The sequence below is a fragment of the Haliotis cracherodii genome, unplaced genomic scaffold (genome assembly GCF_022045235.1).
Source record: "Haliotis cracherodii isolate W230 unplaced genomic scaffold, xgHalCrac1.p SCAF_13, whole genome shotgun sequence".
NCBI lineage: Eukaryota > Metazoa > Mollusca > Gastropoda > Lepetellida > Haliotidae > Haliotis > Haliotis cracherodii.
The window spans coordinates 40,510,195-40,534,745 of NW_027266268.1; the positions used below are offsets into that span (position 1 = coordinate 40,510,195).

Below are 24,551 nucleotides of genomic sequence, written 5' to 3' on the forward strand. Positions count from 1 at the left end.
CCAAGCAATATTTTGTGTGTGTATGTTTCCCCAAACAGAACTTGTTAAAGGCCCCTCCCACTAATGGACAAATGTTTTCTGATTGTTTGAGAATAGGGTGGGTGGGGTTTTGATTGCATTACTGCACTGTCACAGATTTCCTATTGTTGTTTACATAGTGTAGTTTACAGTTTTGTGTCTATGATGAAAAAAGCGGTTGCTATTGTTGACTTATTTATTAATAAGATTTGACTACAAAATACTTTTATGTTACCTCCATGAACACAAAAACTAATTGAAGTCAGTCCTTTGAAAGAATAAAAGAAATTAAACTGTTAGTTCGGGTATTTGATCATGGGACAAATATTCTTGGAATAACCATATGACCATCTTCAATATGTCTGGAATTTCAGTGTGTTGTTTTGTCTGTGTGCATATTATTTATTCAGACGTTGTTTGGTTGCAGTATATCGGCACATTGGATGTACCGAGACCAAGCAGCCGGGTGGAGATTGTGGCGGCCATGAGAAGAATCCGGGTAGGTTCTACTTTCTGTACAACTAAACACAGAGAACTACTACTGTCCACACAACTGTTTACAAGTTGTCAACACTACTGTTTGGACTGTCAGTGGGTTGGACTATACATATACAACTATACATATATTACTTTCTATACAACTATACATATATTACCCTCTATACAACTACATATATATTGACCATTCACCTGAGTGTGTGGATATAAAATGAGCCAACCCAAGTCAATAACAGTTTAAAAATAGGAGACAAGTTTTTTACTTTTATCGAAAACTGTTTATATATTTGATGTCAAAAGACTGGAGGGTGAGATAACTTTTATCATCCAAAGTCATTCTTTCATCTTTTTCAGTTTTTAAACAGTAATAAGTGTAGCAGTAGCCCGCTTCAGTGGCATAGAGATAAGTGATGTCATTTGATTGTGACGTCATGGTGTTCTGAAAAGCATTGTGATTCAATTTCATTGGAGTTAGGAAATATCACTTTATCCCCTCCCAAGCAATATCTCATGTTGAAGCCAGTTTTGGTTAATAAATAACTTTCTGTATAACTTCGCAAAGATCCCATCTGTGTGGCCAACATTTATTTTTATGACATACGAAATGTGGTGTGATGGTCACGATTCAGATCCTCAGGCCAAGGTAAGTGGAAGACCTGTACAGTTTTTCTACAACTTGTGAACAACAACAGGTAGCTGAAACAGTTCAAGTAGAGAGATATCTGTACTGACATTTTAAAGGATCAGCTCATTGAAACATGCCCTCTGTAGACATCACACATTGGATATACTACTGTCTGCACAACCTATTCTAGTATGTGGTCTTGAGCGCCTGGCACTAGATGGGAGCTGGGTTACCGGTGGTTGGCCTGACACTCTGGGATGTGGGGCTAAGTGCTGGAGACGTATTGTACACTTGGTGCAAAGTTCTTGTTATAACAGAGCAGACCTTGGTAGAACATAGCAGACCCTGGTATAATAGCAGACCATTGTATAACAGCAGACCAGGGTATAACATAGTAGACCTTGGTAAAACAGCAGACCATGGTATCAAATAGCAGACCATTGTATAACATGGCAGACCATGGTATAACTGCAGATCATGGTATCAAATAGCAGACCATGGTATAACAGCAGATCATGGTATCAAATAGCAGACCATGGTGTCAAATAGCAGACCATGGTATAACATGGCAGACCATGGTATAACAGCAGACCATGGTATAACATGGCAGACTTTGGTATGACATAGCAGACCCTGGTATAATATAGCAGACCTTGATATAACATAGCATACCCTGGTATAACAGCAGACCATGGTATAACATTGCAGACCTTGGTATAACATGGCGAGACAGATATTTAGTCTCAGAAGTAAAGCTACCTTATTTATAATCTATATCTTCAAAATATTTGAAATAAAATTCAAAATTTCAGGAGCTGCGGCAATCTAGACTTGCCAAATCATTCTAGACTTGAGTTGGATTCCGTTTGAATTCATTCTCTGAGGTGTGGCAGAGATAGACTGCCACAGCAGACCCTGGTGTTAGATTGAAGTCCAGATGAATTCGGCATACTTTAGAGCTGGTTTGACTATGAAAGCTATGGGAGCTGGTTTGACTTTGAAGGCTGTTGGAGCTGGTTTGACTATGAAGGCTGTTGGAGCTGGTTTGACTATGAAGGCTGTTGGAGCTGGTATGATTGTGAAGGCTGTTGGAGCTGGTTTGACTTTGAAGGCTATTGTAGCTGGTTTGACAATGGAGGCTGTTGGAGCTGGTTTGACTATGAAGGCTGTTGGAGTTGGTTTGACTATGAAGGCTGTTGGAGTTGGTTTGACTATGTAGGCTGTTGGAGTTGGTTTGACTATGTAGGCTGTTGGAGCTGGTTTGACTTTGAAGGCTGTTGGTTAGACTATGAAGGCTGTTGGTTTGACTATGATGGCTGTTGGAGCTGTTTCGACTTTGAAGGCTGTTGGTTAGACTATGAAGGCTGTTGGTTTGACTATGTAGGCTGTTAGAGCTGGTTTGACTTTGAAGGCTGTTGGTTTGACTATGAAGGCTGTTGGTTTGACTATACTAGGATGTAGGAGCTGGTTTGACTATGAAGACTGTTGGAGATGGTTTGACTTTGAAGGCTATTGGAGCTGGTTTGACTATGAAGGCTGTTGGAGTTGGTTTGACTATGAAGGCTGCTGGAGCTGGTTTGACTATGAAGGCTGTTGGAGCTGGTTTGACTATGAAGGCTGTTGGAGTTGGTTTGATTGTGAAGGCTGTTGGAGCTGGTTTGACTATGAAGGCTGTTGGAGCTGGTTTGACAATGGAGGCTGTTGGAGCTGGTTTGACTATGAAGGCTGTTGGAGTTGGTATGATTGTGAAGGCTGTTGGAGCTGGTTCGACTTTGAAGGCTGTTGGTTAGACTATGAAGGCTGTTGGTTTGACTATGTAGGCTGTTAGAGCTGGTTTGACTTTGAAGGCTGTTGGTTTGACTATGAAGGCTGTTGGTTTGACTATACTAGGATGTAGGAGCTGGTTTGACTATGAAGACTGTTGGAGATGGTTTGACTTTGAAGGCTATTGGTGATGGTTTGACTATGAAGGCTGTTGCAGTTGGTTTGACTATGAAGGCTGTGGGAGCTGGTTTGACTATGAAGGCTGTTAGTGCTGGTTTGACTATGGAGGCTGTTGGAGTTGGTTTGATTGTGAAGGCTGTTGGAGCTGGTTTGACTATGAAGGCTGTTGGAGCTGGTTTGACTATGAAGGCTGTTGGAGCTGGTTTGACTATGAAGGCTGTTGGAGCTGGTTTGACTATGAAGGCTGTTGGAGTTGGTATGATTGTGAAGGCTGTTGGAGCTGGTTTCACTATGAAGGCTGTTGGAGCTGGTTTGACTATGATGACTGTTGGAGCTGGTTTGACTTTGAAGGCTATTGGAGCTGGTTTGACTATGAAGGCTGTTGGGGTTGGTTTGACTATGAAGGCTGTTGGAGTTGGTATGATTGTGAAGGCTGTTGGAGCTGGTTTGACTATGAAGGCTGTTGGAGTTGGTATGATTGTGAAGGCTGTTGGATCTGGTTTGACAATGGAGGCTGTTGGAGCTGGTTTGACTATGAAGGCTGTTGGAGCTGGTTTGACTTTGAAGGCTGTTGGTTAGACTATGAAGGCTGTTGGTTTGACTATGTAGGCTGTTGGAGCTGGTTTGACTGTGAAGGCTGTTGGTTAGACTATGAAGGCTGTTGGTTTGACTATGTAGGCTGTAGGAACTGGTTTCACTATGAAGGCTGTTGGAGCTGGTTTGACTATGATAACTGTTGGTTTGACTATGAAGGCTGTTGGAGCTGGTATGATTATGAAGGCTATTGGAGCTGGTTTGACTATGTAGGCTGTTGGAGCTGGTTTGACTATGAAGGCTGTTGGAGTTGGTTCGACTATGAAGGCTGTTGGTTTGACTATGAAGGCTGTTGGTTTGACTATGTAGGCTGTTGGAGCTGGTTTGACTATGAAGGCTGTATGAAGGTTATGATAATTGCTGATGAAAATCTGACACCGCGCTAAAAGTAAATATGTCGTGTGCCTTACATTAAACACCATGGTGGCTGCTTGTGTGCTTCCCACAGGGACATTATCTCCGACATGCCGGTTTCTGTGGCATCCCATGGCATTCTTGTTAGAAGTGATATGTTTATTAATGCTCCTATTTCTGAAAACACACCACCCATAGTCTGGCCCAGGCAGGCGGTAATTGTTCATCTATTGACATAACTGAAATAGTTATGTATGGCGATCCTGCATATTCTGAATTCACCATCTCATGGATTTACAGAGAAACCAACACAACAGTTATCAGGAAAGATTTGATTGTCGCTATACTCCGGCATTGAATGGTGATTGAAGGAATGTGAAAAAATGTTTTGACCAGTTAACATCATAAAAAAGGCATATCTAATCAAGGCTCTGGATATCGTCCAATCCAAACACTGACGAGAGAAAAAACGAGAGAGCACATTTATACATGCTAATGGAGCAAAAACATTTAGTCTTATTCAATTTACAGAAACATTTTCAATCACTTGCTGGAGGATAAAAGCCTAGATTACCTTTTGGAAGCAAGGATGAGGGTTTGGCTGGTACGGCTCTATCACATGTCGCGGATATTTTCTTTGGCAATCCCAGCATTCCCTGTGGCTAAGTCAATATGAGCTATAGCTTCCTTCTTCACACGTTATGATGAACTATAAAAACTGTATAATTCCCTCAAAACATGTCTCATTTCTATTTTCCGTTTCTCCTTGAGCTGTTTCCAAGTCACATGCTGCAGAAGAAGGTTGTCCACGAGGAATTCAGGGCCCGGTGTATTCCCAAGCCATCCAATGAAACTTCAAAAGTAAACTCTGATTTAAAGCTGCTGCTGTTTTTTTGTCAACAAGAGATGATTGATGATGAACCGTGGTGGGTTGGGGCATCATTGGTTGAGTGGGATCAACCGTGCGGAGCGTCATTGAGTCATAGCCGCAACAGGAAGCAGTGTCGCTTCTTTAGCAGCTGGAATTGTGTGGGGATAAAGGATATTAATGGATGCACAACTGTGAGAATGTTTGGTTGAGAAATAATGGAGCTTATAAAGGGGAAGGTTTTCATCACTTATCATGCTTCTGTGATTGGAAAAACTGTGTCATGTCATGCGTGAATGATGACGGCCTCTGTGATGACAAATGTTGTCATGTCATGTGCAAATGATAACAGTATCTCTTAGATCAGAAAAGATGTGTCATGTCATGTTTGGATGATGACGGCCTCTGTGACGACAAATGTTGTCATGTCATCTCCAAATGGAAACTCATCTCTGAAGACATATGTAGTTCTGTATAGATGTAAATCAAATAAATTTATGTTTTTGCTGATGTTTTTGGAAGGCAATTTATAAATAAATGAAAACAGTATGCCAAATAGCTCCGGAACTGATGTATGCTGCATGTTTTGGCGCAGACGTCAAATATGTTTATTTTGACATGCTTGCGTCTGCTCATTGAGCCTACACATCACCACCTGGAGTCGGCTGACTTGGAATGTTCCAAAGTGGCTCCCCCCTCCACTCCACCTCTCTCCTCCTCCTCCCCCTCCCCCCTCCCCCCATTGTCTGGAAAAGTAAAGCAAACTACGCCATAACCAGTACTAGTACAGACAAGCTGATAGCGGGAAATGTATACTTGTTGCCAAAAATATCTTGTATTATCGTCAAAGCATAACACTGTTGTCAGTTTGAAGTTGCTTTAGTGCTCGTCAAGTCTTTGAGTGCATCCAGACAGATTGACTAACAGACAGACACCATAGAAATTGGCACTAGTCTTGTAGTCGGTGCCAATCTGCCCAGTAGGTAATTTCCTGTGTGTTATCATCATAAGGACTAGTGCAGGGAAATGTTAGTTTCTGTCACTGACAGACATATCTGTACATTCACATACAGACTGACAGACAGGTAAACAGGTAAACAGATGAATAAACAAGTAAGAAACACAGACTGCAACTTGTTTTCAGTCATGTAATGGCTCCTGACGTCTCACAGATCTGCAAGGGGCGGTGAGGTAGCCTAGTGGTTAAAGCATTCACTCTTCACATCTAAGACGGCCAGGTTCGATTCCCCACATGGTTACAATGAGTGAAGCCCATTTTTGGTGTACCCCGCCGTGATATTGCTGGAATATTGCTAAGAGCGGCGTAAAACTATACCCACCCACTCACTCACTCACAGATCTGCAAGGAAGGAATGGTGGATGTGTGAATGTAGTGAGGGGCTTGCTTCTCAAGGTGAAGGTCAGTGAGTTCTGGGATTCAACAAACAAACACTGTTGAGGTGTGTGTTCAATGAGTGAGTGAGTGAGTGAGTATTGTTTTACGCCACTTTTAGCAATATTCCAGCAATATCATAGCGGGGGACACCAGAAATGGGCTTCACACATTGTACCCATGTCGGGAATCGAACCCGGGCCTTCGGCGTGACGAGTGAACACTTTAACCACTAGGCTACCCGACCCCCCCTATATTCAATGATATCTCATGAGCTTTAAGCCAGATTTTCATTCATCCATCCTGGAATCAGTTGCAACAGAACCGATGAACACCTGGGTTGCAGTGATCCATTCATTTAACTTTCACCTCTTATTTGCCTTATGAGTGGAACCTGTTTCTGTGAATAATCAAGACTGGTTATTCTCTAGCATTGACATTTCTTGTCAGAGCGAACGTTTCAGCATTAATATTAAATATTAATGAATTGTTCCAAGGGGAACATCCTTGGTCCAAGCCTGAGGAAGGAATCAGGTTGATAAGGCTGGGGCTCAACCTCGCTTCAGATTTAAGTTTAAAGTTTCAAATATTTTATACCTTTTAATGAAACAAATTTGGAATAAACTCCGCATTTGTTGTTCTTAGTATGCATGTTTCCACTTGCTGCAGATGTATGTGATCGTCACTGTCTCCCTGCACTGTAAACTGTCCCCGCAATGGGATTACGCTTCACTGGAATCTGCCACATCATCAAAACTTCAAATAACAGGAAACTCAAACAAATGTACTTTTATGGCGGCAGCCGGAACATCACAGAAACGTGGACTCTAAAACAATGATGCCACTGTGCCGGAGGGACCAGTTTGTTAAACTCATGGACATAATTAAAACTTTTAAAAAAAATCCTTTTTACTGGATTTCCAGAGTTTGGTGTGAAAATCTGTGACGACGGTTGTGATGAAGGCTCCAACTGCACTCGTGGTAAACGTAGCTGTCTAGACCCGCTGTCTAGACCCGAGTTGTTTCAGGATGTGTTCATTAGTGTGTCTGATGAAATTACTCAAGGTCGCACTGACCTCTGACCATTATTGCAATAAGTTAGTACTGTCAATTCATTTTGTGATCAGCTTTACTTGATGTAGATATAGTACTTGATATAGAGATAGTACTTGATATAGAGATAGTACTTGATATAGAGATAGTACTTGATATAATACTGTACCTATATATAGATAGTACTTGATATACTGTACCATATAGAGATAGTACTTGATATAATACTGTACCTATATATAGATAGTACTTGATATAATACTGTACCCATATAGAGATAGTACTTGATATACTGTACCCATTTAGAGATAGTACTTGATATAATACTGTACCTATATATAGATAGTACTTGATAAGATACTGTACCTATATATAGATAGTACTTGATATACTGTACCGATATAGAGATAGTACTTGATATAATACTGTACCCAAATATAGATAGTACTTGATATAATACTGTACCCAAATATAGATAGTACTTGATATAATACTGTACCTATATATAGATAGTACTTGATATACTACTGTACCTATATAGAGATAGTACTTGATATACTACTGTACCCAAATATAGATAGTACTTGATATACTACTGTACCCAAATATAGATAGTACTTGATATACTACTGTACCCAAATATAGATAGTACTTGATATACTACTGTACCCATATATAGATAGTACCTGATATACTACTGTACCTATATAGAGATAGTACTTGATATACTACTGTACCCAAATATAGATAGTACTTGATATACTACTGTACCCAAATATAGATAGTACTTGATATACTACTGTACCCAAATATAGATAGTACTTGATATACTACTGTACCCATATATAGATAGTACCTGATATACTACTGTACCCATATATAGATAGTACTTGATATACTACTGTACCCAAATATAGATAGTACTTGATATACTACTGTACCCATATATAGATAGTACTTGATATACTACTGTACCCAAATATAGATAGTACTTGATATACTACTGTACCCAAATGTAGATAGTACTTGATATACTACTGTACCCAAATATAGATAGTACTTGATATACTACTGTACCCATATAGAGATAGTACTTGATATACTACTGTACCCATATAGAGATAGTACTTGATATGATACTGTACCCATATATAGATAGTACTTGATATCATACTGTACACATATATAGATAGTACTTGATAAGATACTGTACCTTTATGCAGATAGTACTTGATATACTACTGTACCCATATATAGAATGTACTTGATAAGATACTGTCCCTTTATACAGATAGTACTTGATATCATACTGTACACATATATAGATAGTACTTGATAAGATACTGTACCTTTATGCAGATAGTACTTGATATACTACTGTACCCATATAGAGATAGTACTTGATATACTACTGTACCCATATAGAGATAGTACTTGATATGATACTGTACCCATATATAGATAGTACTTGATATCATACTGTACACATATATAGATAGTACTTGATAAGATACTGTACCTTTATACAGATAGTACTTGATATACTACTGTACCCATATATAGATAGTACTTGATATACTACTGTACACATATATAGATAGTACTTGATAAGATACTGTACCTTTATGCAGATAGTACTTGATATACTACTGTACCCATATAGAGATAGTACTTGATATACTACTGTACCCATATAGAGATAGTACTTGATATGATACTGTACCCATACATAGATAGTACTTGATATCATACTGTACACATATATAGATAGTACTTGATATGATACTGTACCTTCTTAGAGTTAATAGATAGTACTTGATATTTTACTGTACCTGTATACAGATATTACTCGATGTATATAAGTTTAATCTATCCTCGATGGCTTGAGTGTTAGCCCACATCACTTTCGACTGGGTTTCGTTCCCACATGGGTGACAGTTCATTGAGTTTGGGTTGTGGGGTACCCTGACTCAACATAGGTACATTGTGTCGATGCACACAGTATATCTGTACAACAGCCTGAAACATGTACTTGATAAGATACTGTACCTTTATACAGATAGTACTTGATATACTACTGTACCCATATAGAGATAGTACTTGATATACTACTGTACCCATATAGAGATAGTACTTGATATGATACTGTACCCATATATAGATAGTACTTGATATCATACTGTGCACATATATAGATAGTACTTGATAAGATACTGTACCTTTATACAGATAGTACTTGATATACTACTGTACCCATATATAGATAGTACTTGATATACTACTGTACACATATATAGATAGTACTTGATAAGATACTGTACCTTTATGCAGATAGTACTTGATATACTACTGTACCCATATAGAGATACCTGACTCAACATAGGTACATTGTGTCGATGCACACAGTATATCTGTACAACAGCCTGAAACATTAACCAGTATGGATAGCTTCAAGATTTCTGGTGTGGCGTACACAGCTATATTTACACACTCCTTCACAGAAGGCTGTTGGAAGTTTTGAATTCATCCACATCAAGAGTTGTCTCCCCTTTAATCTTACCTCTCCTCACCGCCACCCTACTTCTGTTCAGTGAAATCATCTACAAGGACTCACACACAGGGCATGTGCAACACAGATTGGTTTTTGTGTTTGTTGGGTAATGAGATAAACCCTGTAAGGAGCTGTGACTGACACATGGCAGGCTTCTCTATGTGGACAAAGAGGCTGCAGGGTGGTTACATCAAGAATAATTGCCACCAACAGTGACGTCCACGTTGACGCCCCTCAGGGAGCCGCTGGGCATGTGCTGATTGGTCATACTTGACACTCTAAGACCTCTGGCACCAACACACACGACCTCTGACAGCAATATGACCTCCATCAGCAGCAAACACCACCTCTGACAGCAAAACAGGACCTCCAACAGCAACACAGGACCTCTCACAGCAATATGACCTCCAACAGCATCACACACAACCTCTATCAGCAACTCACATGACCTCTGACAGCAAAACACGACCAATAACAGCAAATCATGACCTCCAACAGCAAAACACAATCTCCAACAGCAACACACAACCTCTGACAGCAATATGACCTCCAACAGCAACACACAACCTCTGACAGCAATATGACCTCCAACAGCAACACACGTTGACTTCCGACACCAACACACACAACCTCCGAAAGCAACACACATGACCTCCACCAGCAACCTACATTAACCTCCAAAACAACACACACAACCTCCGACACCAGCGCCTGACCTCCAACAGCCACTCATGACCTCCACCACACTGATCTCCGACACCAACTCACATGAACTCCACCAGCAACACACACCGACCTCCACCAGCAACACACATGACCTCCAACAGCCACACACTAACCTCTGACAGCAGCACACACTGACCTCCGACACCAACACACAGAACCTCCAATGACAAAACACACAATCCCTGACATTGGATATTTATAGATTGCCGATATTGTGTTGTCAGTTATCTCAGTTTAATTAAGAAGTAACTGATTGTATAGAAATCAACATTGTGACTGATTATTAATACGCCTTGTTCAAACTGCTTCAAAGCAGCTTTAAGTTCGTCAGTGTACACGACAACAAGAAAGCACAGTTCTGCAAAGTGATGGATACCATGCTTTATGTCAAAGTTGGAACACATTCCACATATGTTAGTTTGTTGAAGGACATGATATTGAGGAAGCAAGGCTGTTTCCTGTTCCATTCAATGCATTCAAGTTTCAACAAATTCACATTATATGACAGTTATATTAAATATATCGTCTGTACCTGACAGGTAACAAACATAAACTTCTGCAAAGTCTCTATATAATCAGCAGAACACAGTGGGAAGTATACAACATTACTTTGGTCTAGACTGTTGACTCGAGCTGTTATCTCCTCCCAGCAGGAGGAAATGAAGGACACTGGTGCCCCCCACTGCTGATGCATCTGTAGTCTATCTATAAGTATTGCATCTTCCTGAGGCAAGGGAGTTAACTGACTATAAAAGTCCAGTTTCCAACCTTGCCGAACTAGGCTGGTATTATGGAGGTACATTGAGGCTGGACTAACGAGTCTGCATAGTCCAATCAAAATCGCGCACCGAAATCGAAATCCGGTTCGTAAACTGTCGTGAGGATTTCGGTCAATTGCAGGATTTGTAAAGCATGTGCACCGCTAACTCGTTGCCAACAGATATTTTCCAAATCTTTTTATGTTTTTAATCAAGGTGCTCATGTGATTTGATGCATTTCGCAATGTAAGACACCTTTTATCACAATATAGATCTTGATTATCAATCAGATCGTCCTGACTCGGCGCCACCATTTTGTGTGAAGCAAACGCAAGTGATACGAGAGGTGGAATCTGGTTGGTCCATAGGAGAGGCTTAGAAGGGACATAACTGGTAATAGCCACTGGTGGCGCTACGATTGAGCCCAGTCATTCCTGCCAAATTCGGCAAGGGTGGAAACTGGACTTTAAAAGTCAGTTCACTCTCTTGCCTCGGGAAGATGTAAGTATTGTTGCTAGTATGTGTACCTACTGCTGTGCCTGACCCTCCACATACAGCACACCCAGTACTAGAGCAATGAACAACGATGGTTGACCTTCATGTGACCTTGAAGATTAGAACTGCTGTGTGTCAGGTGCACTCGTACTGAGACAAAACGAATACATCGTCACACTTCTCCGACACAAATATCCACCGGCTTGCGTGTGTACACATCTGACATTGATGTGCAAACAGAGCTCTTTGTCATCCAATGGCTGCTGACACCATCAATGTCAACTGTTTCACTCAAAACTTGACTTATTTCTCTGTGAATATTTTGTCTGTTATTCAAAGAATCTTGTGCCAAAAGAGTCCATGCTTTCATCAGCAACATCCATTGAATCTTTGAATGCCAAAATTATTGAATCATTGAATGCCGAAAAAGAAGACGATTTCATGTGATGTATTCAAGGAATGGGAGGCCACCGGTGAGACTTGCCTGAAGGCAAATTGCTTGAGACTCATCTTTCAGAGCAAACAGCCTCTCTGTTGTGTGTCCTGCTGCATTTAGGATCAGCTTGTTGTGTTTGAGATTTGATCTGTAATAATCCCACCATTCAGTGAGACCTGTGTCGGATGTCAAACGTGGGATCTGTTGCATCATGGGATATGGTCTATGGGGGATCCAGGCGTGTGTACTTGTGTTTACAGATCGCCATGTATTAGTGAGTTTCCTGAGATGGCATATGTCAATATAACGATGTCGATCATACCCCAGGAACAACAGTGCTGCATGAAACACAATCGGAAAAGCCAAACATGTTGGAGCCAGGAGTAATCTCCTTAGCATTTGATTGGTCAGTTTTTGTAGTGCGTCTTGTTATGGAGCCGTTTACCCCGGCGAAGTACAAATTTTATCACTCTGTGTATGAAGGTCATGTGAAACCATCCCAGTTCAATGGACTCATTGAATTAAGTCAGATAAAGTTTGATTACAACTTAGGCGACTCCTTCCTGTTGTGTCTTTGTCGACTTTGTTGAGGCCACTATAGTTTATGCTGATTTTAGTGTTGGAAATGAAGGACGCTGGTGCCCCTCACTGCTGATACATCTGTAGTCGATCTAGAAGTATTGTTGCTAGTATGTTTGATTACAACTCAGGTTTATCCTTCCTGTTGTGTTGTGTCTTTGTTGACTTTGTTGAGGCCACTATAGTTTATGCTGATTTTAGTGTTGGAATCTGGCTGCAATTTCAGGATTGTTCATTGGTTTGAAAATGCATTAATAAATATTAATGTATGGAAATAAACTGTACTTTTGACCTGATAATTCTTCATAGTTTGCTGTAAATAACAGTAAAATATTTCAATTTCCAAATGGACTTATGATTATTTTTTCTACACAGACACAGGACATATAAAATTTAATTCATATTTAGGAAATAGTCCTTGAAACATGGATATATCAGACTTTTGCTGTTTTGAACGAAACCTTATTACCCAACCCTTCAGAAAAAATGAAAATTGGAAATCAGCAATCGCAGAGTTCATGATTGTTTCCAAGGCCTGAAATATTCAGTGAACCTGACTGATGGCAGCAGGTGTGCAGTAGGCGTAGTCAGCGTCTACCGTGTAGCAGTCGCTGCACAGTGTGGTTTGTGTCGTCCCTGACACTGTGGGTGGCCCAGTAGGTTGTGCTGCCTAGAAACTTGGGAGGTCTGGGTTCAGTCCTCACAGGTTGTGTCGTCGCTGACACTGTGGGTGGCCCAGTAGGTTGTGCTGTCTAGAAACGTGGGAGGTCTGGATTCAGTCCTCACAGGTTGTGTAGTCCCTGACACCGTGGATGGCCCAGTAGGTTGTGCTGTCTAGAAACTTGGGAGGTCTGGTTCAGTCCACACAGGTTGTGTAGTCCCTGACCCCGTGGGTGGCCCAGTAGGTTGTGCTGTCTAGAAACTTGGTAGGTCTGGATTCAGTCCTCACATGTTGTGTAGTCCCTGACACTGTGGGTGGCCCAGTAGGTTGTGCTGTCTAGAAACTTGGGAGGTCTGGATTCAGTCCTCACATGTTGTGAAGTCCCTGACACTGTTGGTGGCCCAGTAGGTTGTGCTGTCTAGAAACTTGGGAGGTCTGGATTCAGTCCTCACAGGTTGTGTAGTCCCTGACACTGTGGGTGGCCCAGTAGGTTGTGCTGTCTAGAAACTTGGGAGGTCTGGATTCAGTCCTCACATGTTGTGTAGTCCCTGACCCCGTGGGTGGCCCAGTAGGTTGTGCTGTCTAGAAACTAAGGAGGCCTGGATTCAGTCCTCACAGGTTGTGTAGTCCCTGACACTGTGGGTGGCCCAGTAGGTTGTGCTGTCTTGAAACTTGGGAGGTCTGGATTCAGTCCTCACATGTTGTGTAGTCCCTGACCCCGTGGGTGGCCCAGTAGGTTGTGCTGTCTAGAAACTTTGGAGGTCTGGATTCAGTCCTCACAGGTTGTGTAGTCCCTGACACTGTGGGTGGCCCAGTAGGTTGTGTTGTCTAGAAACTTGGGAGGTCTGGATTCAGTCCTCACAGGTTGTGTAGTCCCTGACACTGTGGGTGGCCCAGTAGGTTGTGCTGTCTAGAAACTTTGGAGGTCTGGATTCAGTCCTCACATGTTGTGTAGTCCCTGACACCGTAGGTGGCCCAGTAGGTTGTGCTGTCTAGAAACGTGGGAGGTCTGGATTCAGTCCTCACAGGTTGTGTAGTCCCTGACACTGTGGGTGGCCCAGTAGGTTGTGTTGTCTAGAAACTTGGGAGGTCTGGATTCAGTCCTTACATGTTGTGTAGTCCCTGACACCGTAGGTGGCCCAGTAGGTTGTGCTGTCTAGAAACGTGGGAGGTCTGAGTTCAGTCCTCACAGGTTGTGTGGTCCCTGACACTGTGGGTGGCCCAGTAGGTTGTGCTGTCTAGAAACTTGGGAGGTCTGGATTCAATCCTCACATGTTGTGTAGTCCCTGACACCGTAGGTGGCCCAGTAGGTTGTGCTGTCTAGAAACTTGGGAGGTCTGGGTTCAGTCCTCACGGGTTGTGTGGTCCCTGACACCGTGGGTCCAGGAATGCGGGAGTCCAGGTACCCGAGTGACTCACTCCAGTCTACATGTCTGGCTATCTGTGTAGCAACTCCAAAGCCCTATGGTTGGCTCGCCTGAACAGCAGTAATTGATGCCTAATTCACTAAAAACTGTGAAGACAAGCTCTGAATTGATAGAAACAAATATCTTTTAAGTTTTACCCCCCCCCCAAAATGCAAACAAGAAATATCGTAGTTCAAGACTTACAATGTTTTATGAATATTTTGTGAGTGAGTATGTTTGTACACCACTTTTAACAATATTCTAGCAATATGACAGAGGGGGACACCGTAAATTGGCTTCATGCTGTCCCCATGTGGTGAAACGGACTTCAGTGTGACGAGCAGACGCTTTTACCATTAACCACTTGGCCACCCAAACCCCTCTTTCTTTGAGATAGTTATCTGTTTAATGCCAACATCAGTTTAACACAAAGTCTCCATTTGATCTGAAGCAAATGTCACCTCAAGCCTTTTCTCCAGACTAAAGAACAGGGCAGGGCAGGTTGCCACCAGGAGCCCTGTCACCAGAGGGAACAGTAATCTCATCTTCTCCAGCCTCCGATGGACCGGTAACCTGTTTACACACAGAAGTAGTCAGGAGTCACGGCTCACAGCAATTACTGCTTTGTGGTGTCATGTAGGGTGAGCATGATATCCCTGTGGGGACGTCCAGCAGACAGCTGGCAGGGCACGCTCTGTCTCCACACTGGGGTGCCCTGGGACCTTTGGGGATGCCTGGGACCTTTCTTCAGTATGACAGATGCCCTGTGACCTTTAGTGATGCCCTGTGACCTTCCTCCACTGTGGAGATGCCCAGTGACCTTTGGAGATGCCCTGTGACCATGGGGATGCCCTTTCACCTTCCTTCTTAGTGGACCTCCTCCTGAGGGAAAGGTTGAGGTTCGATCCCCGGCTGCGTCATATCTAAAGACGTTAAAAGATGGTACTTGTTGTTTACCTGCCTGGTGCTTGGCTTGGGGCTGTACGGTTCTTGGTAGGAAGTGATAACAGGGCGTCAATGGCTTGCAGTATATACAAGTTTTCTTTATACATGTAAATATATACAAGAAGCACTTTGTGCCAGGTCAGCACATTGTGATAGTAGCGATGGTGTTGGTAGCCCAGAGCACCTAGTCTAGCTAGGCTGAGGGTAGACCTTCTCTACTCAGATTTCCATCTCTGGACCAAGGCTTATATGGCCAAGATCACCTGACGTAGATTAAGTCATATTCAGTAACATAGTTGCACAACTTGTTCAGGATGGCAGATAGTCAATGTTCAATACAGTGGGGATTAACATCATGTAAGTAATGGCATTTAAGTGATTCAAGACATAGACATGCCATGGCTACAGAGTAATTAGCCGTTGTTCATTCAGACAAAATCTGTCCCAAATCGGCTGTGTAGGCACAATCGGTTCCCAGATTTCCACACTTATATTTCTGCTGTGTAGACACAATCAGTTCCCAAATTTCCACACTCATATTTCTGCTGTGTAGACACAATCAGTTCCCAGATTTCCACACTTTTCTTTCTGCTGTGTAGACACAATCAGTTCCCAGATTTCCACACTTTTCTTTCTGCTGTGTAAACACAATCAGTTCCCAGATTTCCACAGGTTTCTTTCTGCTGTGTAGACACAATCAGTTCCCAGATTTCCACAGGTTTCTTTCTGCTGTGTAGACACAATCAGTTCCCAGATTTCCACACTTTTCCTTCTGCTGTGTAGACACAATCAGTTCCCAGATTTCCACACTTTTCCTTCTGCTGTGTAGACACAATCAGTTCCCAGATTTCTACACTTTTCCTACTGTACCTTCTGAGAGTGCAGAGAACTTTCATTCACCTGTCACCAACACCCAAATGTCAGATGTCCAAGATACTTCTCAGTATGTCTGTGGGCAAGTTCCTATTCCGGCAAGCCAACACTTCATCTGTGCCCCGCAAGAAGGGACATCAGGCGCTGGTAGTTAGTGAAATATGACATGCCTATCCCCCAAGGTCTTGCCCATGTCGCTCCTGCTGTGGGTGAAGTAATCACTCTGTACCCTCCTTCTGATAACAGTAAACCCTAGCCAACTGGCATATATTGATCTGTCTGTGGGCTTTTTACAACTCTTTTCTAATAAAACGTCACAAATGAATGTCAATTTTCAATTAAAAAGAAGCATAGCGAAGAAATATGTCTACTGAGTGGGCATCTGGTGGAATATTTCAATAAATAACATCTGCTGTAGCTGTGGGGACATTGTAAAGAAGACATGAGTCTCAGTTTTATAGAACAAATTATGAAATACATTCCCTACTTTTTGCAAATTGTTGAAAATTCATGGGACGAAATGTAAGCCATGATTACTTTTTTTAATGCTTGGGATGTGATCATTGCTTGACCTTGGACACCCACATGTAGATTGTTGTTGCAAGATGGGATGGTAACGGATGTGAATTTGATCCAGCTGTCATCGGAGAGTGAGTAGATTATTCATGTAATGCTAGCCAATTTCTAGAAAAGTGAGGCGTTCTTGTAGAATGTAGGTGCTGATAACTGGATCAGTGTTGAATACTGATGCAATATTGGATTTCCTTGTTTTGTGTGTCAACGTGATGATGGGAATAATTTCATTATTATTTCTCTATTACATCACAGCCATAATTCCTGAAATTTGGCTAACATCTCCTTAGATTTTCAACAGACGTCCACTTCACTGTCAGCCATCCCAATTAGTTGTTAGGTAAACTATACATCATGCAAAATCCTTTTCATGCAGTGGGACTGACAGTCATTATAGGATGGTGGAGTAGCTCATGTGTTTTCTCATGTAGCTGAAGACCTTGGTTTTATTCCACACATAGACCCATTGTGTGACACCGTTCTGGTGTCCCCTGTTGTAACTTGACTGGAATATTGATACAGTGCCAGAAGACCATGCCTCTCATTCATTGTCCTCACCACTGGAAATAGAATCACAAAATATCATGGTTATTGATTAACGAAGAAAGCTGCATGTGTGCTAATACTTATAAAGTGAAAACAATCCATTCTGTCGATACGGAATGTAACTTACAGTAATGACAAAAATGTCTACGTGAACTTTTCAAGAAATATCCATTTTGCTGGCGATAAACGTCATGAATGAGTTATGATCCTATGGTTACAAGGATTGTCCATCAGGTGACTGCGAGGGCCATATTTTGCAGTGCATGCTTCTGGAACTAGGTCAATGGTGCTGTATGTTCATTACAAGCATGAGCCCAAAGAAAGAGAAAAAGTGCTGATGTAGCATTTTGTGCTGTTGAAATGAACTATCACACCGCTTGTCTTTCATCAGTCTCCTGACTTTCTCCGTGGTCTAGTGGTAGAGTGTCTGTACAGAGAGAGGCAAGTCGGGGGTCCGATCCCTGTTTGCGTCATAGCAAAAGATGGTCCTTGTTGTTACCTGGGCTGGTGCCTGGCATTAAGGGGCTAAAACGAGCACTGGTTGGCTCGTAGACAGTATGCTGTGTCTGAGTAGGGTATTCATTGTACCTGAGTGGGCTAGCACTATAGTTAATCGGCATTGGTCCGGACAGGCAAACACTGTACCAGTATCACGGAAAAGGACACCTTTTGAGGAATCAACTCCAGATCATCTTCATAGTGTGTAAACACTCAACCCACTCTGCTAGCTCACTGTCAATTCATGAAAATTCTCAACAAGACAATCCAATGTCAACACTATTAATGCTGTGACAAATTCTTCAATTCTTTAGCGGATACAGCCATTAAATATTTATTGAAGCAGCCTGATCATCAGACAACATCTCAACATCCTCATCATCTGCCGCAGGGGTACTCAGTCAAAGTCAATACAAACTCTTTCTTTAATGTCGCCATCAGTCGGGACACTGTGGGGCAGGGATGGCGACGTGATCTTCATTGTCGGCCATTGTTCTGGGAGCCATGTCTACCTGTGCAGCTGGACTGGTTATAGTGCTGTGTCAGTCCTACCTGCATGCCCAGCGTCTTCCTCCAGACAGACCAGCCTATTACCAGACAGGACGACACAATCAGACACTCATGTCGATTACGCTTTGAAGATGGTTTGTCCAGAAAGGTACGATAGCCACACAGGTTGTGAAGGCTGTTGACACTGAAGTCTCCCTGGGATTAAGTCAGTGATCCCTGACAATGAAGCCTCCCTAGGATTAAAGCCGTGATCTCTTACAATGTAGCCTCACGAGCATTGAAGACTTGAACACTGATGATAAAGTCTCCTTGGTATTAAAGCAGCAATCCCTGACAATGATGCCTCCCTCACATTGAAGACTCAAACACTGAAAATTATGCCTCCCTCGTATTAAAGTAGCAATCCTTGACAATGAAGCCTCCCTAGCTTTGATGGCTCAAACACTGAAAAAGGAAGTCTCCCTTGCATAAGCTGCAATCACTGACAATGAAGACTCCCTTGTATTGAAGGCTTGAACAATGCAAATGAAGTCTCCCTAGCAGTAAAGATGTGATCCCTGACAATGAAGCCTCCCTAGCATTGAGGAAACGAACATTGAAAATTTTTCGAACACTGAAAATGAAGCCTCCCTAGCATTAAAACCATGATCCGTGACAATGAACCCCCCCAAGCATTGAAGGCTCGATCCCTGATAATGAAGCCTCCCCGAAAATGAACTGTGACAATGGAAATATGTAGATATTGCAGTGGAGGCAACATTTAACTTTAACTGGATGCAGCATCATTTAACTTAAACTGGATGCAGCATCATTTAACTTTAACTGGATGCAGCATCATTTAACTTTAACTGGATGCAGCATCATTTAACTTTAACTGGATGCAGCATCATTTAACTTTAACTTAATGCAGCATCATTTAACTTTAACTTAATGCAGCATCATTTAACTTTAACTGGATGCAGCATCATTTAATTTTAACTTAATGCAGCATCATTTAACTTTAACTTAATGCAGCATAATTTAACTTTAACTGGATGCAGCATCATTTAACTTTAACTGGATGCAGCATCATTTAACTTTAACTTAATGCAGCATCATTTAACTTTAACTGGATGCAGCATCATTTAACTTTAACTGGATGCAGCATCATTTAACTTTAACTTAATGCAGCATCATTTAACTTAACTGGATGCAGCATCATTTAACTTTAACTGGATGCAGCATCATTTAACTTTAACTGGATGCAGCATCATTTAACTTGAACAGGATGCAGCATCATTTAACTGGATACAAGAAATACTTATGACATAAGTTGCATGAGTTTTTTTGAGGAAATATTCTTGTCCTTTTGCCATTTGCAGCCAGCATCAGACCAAACTCACAGTACCTGGACCATTCCCTGTTGCCCCAAACATGAGTCCATTTCACTCTATTCCCAGCGTTGTCCTCGGAGAACTACAATCCAATTCTGCTCAATACAGTCCCCAATGTACAACCAGCAATCACATTAAGCTTTTGTCAGCCCCCCTTGAAATTAGTATTCTAAGGATCTGAAACAAATTCCATGTAAACAAATCACGTTAAAAACAAGAAAACATCTTTTGGTAGCATTTTTTATGTTTGAGGTATTCCGAGGTCAAATATATCCTTGTGTTGTTTCCGCATGGATGTCTCAGACAATTTGATTATTAAATTGATGGCTGTCATCAAATGTCATCTTTCTAGCTGTGATAAATCTTGACTTAAGCATAGAAAATATGAGAATTATCTGTCCTCATGTTTTCTATCATTCTTCTCACAGAATTGAAATCTGTGAAGAAAGCATTATAACGTTTTAAATATTCAATCATGCATGCTTATGTGGTGATATACCTGATATATGCTCTATGTGGTGATATACCTGATATATGCACTATGTGGTGATATGCCTGATGTAGGCACTATGCGGTGATATACCTGATGTAGGCACTATGCAGTGATATACCTGATGTATGCTCTATGTGGTGATATACCTGATGTAGGCACTATGTGGTGATATGCCTGATGTAGGCACTATGCAGTGATATACCTGATGTATGCACTATGTGGTGATATGCCTGATGTAGGCACTATGCAGTGATATACCTGATGTATGCACTATGTGGTGATATGCTTGATGTAGGCACTATGCAGTGATATACCTGATGTATGCACTATGCGGTGATATACCTGATGTATGCACTATGTGGTGATATACCTGATGTAGGCACTATGTGGTGATATACCTGATGTAGGCACTATGTGGTGATATGCCTGATATATGCTCTATGTGGTGATATACCTGATGTAAGCACTATGTGGTGATATACCTGATGTAGGCACTATGTGGTGATATACCTGATGTAGGCACTATGTGGTGATATGCCTGATGTAGGCACTATGTGGTGATATACCTGATGTAGGCACTATGTGGTGATATACCTGATGTAAGCACTATGTGGTGATATACCTGATGTAGGCACTATGTGGTGATATACCTGATGTAGGCACTATGTGGTGATATGCCTGATGTAGGCACTATGCAGTGATATACCTGATGTATGCACTATGTGGTGATATACCTGATGTAGGCACTATGTGGTGATATACCTGATGTAGGCACTATGTGGTGATATACCTGATGTAGGCATTATGTGGTGATATACCTGATGTAGGCTCTATGTGGTGATATACCTGATGTAGGCACTATGTGGTGATATACCTGATGTAGGCACTATGTGGTGATATGCCTGATGTAGGCACTATGTGGTGATATACCTGATGTAGGCACTATGTGGTGATATACCTGATGTAGGCACTATGTGGTGATATACCTGATGTAGGCACTATGTGGTGATATGCCTGATGTAGGCACTATGTGGTGATATACCTGATGTAGGCACTATGCAGTGATATACCTGATGTATGCACTATGTGGTGATATGCCTGATGTAGGCACTATGCGGTGATATACCTGATGTAGGCACTATGCAGTGATATACCTGATGTAGGCACTATGTGGTGATATGCCTGATGTATGCACTATGCGGTGATATACCTGATGTAGGCACTATGTGGTGATATACCTGATGTAGGCACTATGCAGTGATATACCTGATGTATGCACTATGTGGTGATATGCCTGATGTAGGCACTATGCGGTGATATACCTGATGTAGGCACTATGCAGTGATATACCTGATGTAGGCACTATGTGGTGATATGCCTGATGTAGGCACTATGTGGTGATATACCTGATGTAGGCACTATGTGGTGATATACCTGATGTAGGCACTGTGTGGTGATATACCTGATGTATGCACTATGTGGTGATATGCCTGATGTAGGCACTATGCAGTGATATACCTGATGTATGCACTATGTGGTGATATGCCTGATGTAGGCACTATGCGGTGATATACCTGATGTATGCACTATGCGGTGATATGCTATCAATATTACCGGTCTTTGGTGGCATTAATACTTTTGATATAGTTCTTCTTTTGGTCTTACTGAATGCTTTCAATACGATATGTCTTCAAATGGCTCATCTCTCAAGGGCTTTATAATATAGTTTCTCGGAAAAATCTCATAAACTATACACAACAATGACATTAAACATGTTTGATTTTCTCCATGTTGCATAATAGTCCCCGAGCCCCATCTTCCATTAAGTCTGAGAGCAACCCGAGCTGTATGGAGGGAATGATTTAGCCCCGACATCTCCATCGTCCACAGGGAGGCAGTGCTGCATTCATTGACATTTTACCAGTGGAGCCATGAACAAACACACCGTTCCATCATGGCAGATTAAACTGACATAACACCTCATCAGTGAGTCCATTGCAGCTTATACTCTACCTTAAATAGATTCCAAACTATCACCTGTGATGGCAGATCTGTCAATCTGATGCCGCCCTTGTTTGGCAGTAAGTAGCACCTCGGGGACCAGAGTGGTGTCTCTCTGGGCTTTGTACAGAAGGAAGAAGGAAGAAGGATGGAAGTGTTACATGCTTGGGAGCTGGATAAGGGGATTAGGACTATATCTCCAAGGATTGTTGACCAGATACGTCCTGTATTTGAGAAGATTGCACAGATTTGTGTTGCGGTCGGGGAAGAGAAGAACGAGATAGTTTTGATCTGATGATACTCCCCTTCTTACAGTGTATGCTGTGCCACATTGGACACTTATGGGTATTCCTTGAATCAAGCCCAGTTTGCCGTACAGGTCTGTTGTACGCCTGTTTCAATATTTGTTGTTTCCTCAGCGGCTTGCAAGTTCCAAAAGATCTGATGCTTTGTACATGTTGGTGCCATTGTCATGGAAACCAACTGAATGATTGTTACTCACTCACTCACTCATCCCATGTGTCAAAATGTTAAGCTACTCAATTTGTTTTAACTTTCTGTTGGCACTTCCCCTACCTTACCTTGACTTGCACAACCTCACCTAGACTTGCACAACCTCACCTAGACTTGCACAACCTTACCTAGACTTGCACAACCTTACCTAGTATACCTGGAATATTGCTGAGTGTGGCTGTCATATAGCTGGACTATTGATGGGATATGGCTGTCATATAGCTGGAATGTTGCAGAGTGTGGTCAAACTCCCAACAATCCCAGTGAGAAGCCCTGAAAAGAGCCCATTCCAACATGAATCGTCAGTCTGCCTTTGCACACTGCCATTACTGGCTCAAGGCACTGTCTCTACTGTTAACACTGACAATTGACTTGGACAAATTGCAAGCTATGGTACCAGTGCGTCCAATCTCGCTGACAATCAGCATATCCCCCTGATTATAGCTAATGTGGTCATTGGTGGTCATGGAGTCAGTCACGCTTGTCAGGCTGAAGCTTGTCCTTGTCTGGTCAGAAGGAATCAAGGTCATCGCCAAACTGGGGAATGAAATGTACAAGAGTGTCGGAATGTCACATGGTGATTGTTAATCTGACGGGTTATTGAGGGGCAGAACATCACTCTCACTCACTCACTCACTCACTCACTCAGGCCCCCCTCCCTATCTCTGTCACCCGACATCCCCCCCCAATACCCCCCCTCCCCCCCCCCCCCCCACACACACCCACACACACACCCAGCCTCCCTGGCTTGGCCAGTTACCATCTCACTGTAGGTACAGATAGGATGAAGATGAACTACAGCCTCACATAGGTTAACTATAATAATGGGCCTACAAGGAGTTACAGATTATCAGATGACGTAATGTTGTCAGTTTGTAACATCATGAACAATGAATGACACCGAACTGTATTGTTCTCAACAATGAAACAATGTGACGTCATCTCGGTTGAATAAACTCCACACCGAGCTGTTGGTTGTTACGGTCACTGAACTGACCAATGGTCAAACAAGGCTTGGCATCTTCAAAAACTGACCAATGGTCAAACAAGGCTTGGCATCTTCAAAAACTGACCAATGGTCAAACAAGGCTTTGCATCTTCAAAAACTGACCAATGGTCAAACAAGGCTTTGCATCTTCAAAAACTGACCTATGGTCAAACAAGGCTTTGCATCTTCTAAAACTGACCAATGGTCAAACAAGGCTTTGCATCTTCAAAAACTGAACACCGGTCAAGCGGGGCTTTGCATCTTCAAAAACTGACCTCC

At 42.0% G+C, this 24,551-nt stretch overlaps 1 protein-coding gene across 1 annotated transcript in view; it reads left to right on the top strand.

The window, feature by feature from the left end:
- LOC139459935 (carboxyl-terminal PDZ ligand of neuronal nitric oxide synthase protein-like) overlaps positions 1–24,551 on the top strand; it is a 215,285-nt gene that overhangs the window by 68,631 nt on the left and 122,103 nt on the right. The window contains exon 2 of the mRNA XM_071241670.1: positions 446–517. Within this exon, the coding sequence (XP_071097771.1) occupies positions 446–517 (72 nt within the window). The remainder of the gene's footprint in view (positions 1–445; positions 518–24,551) is intronic.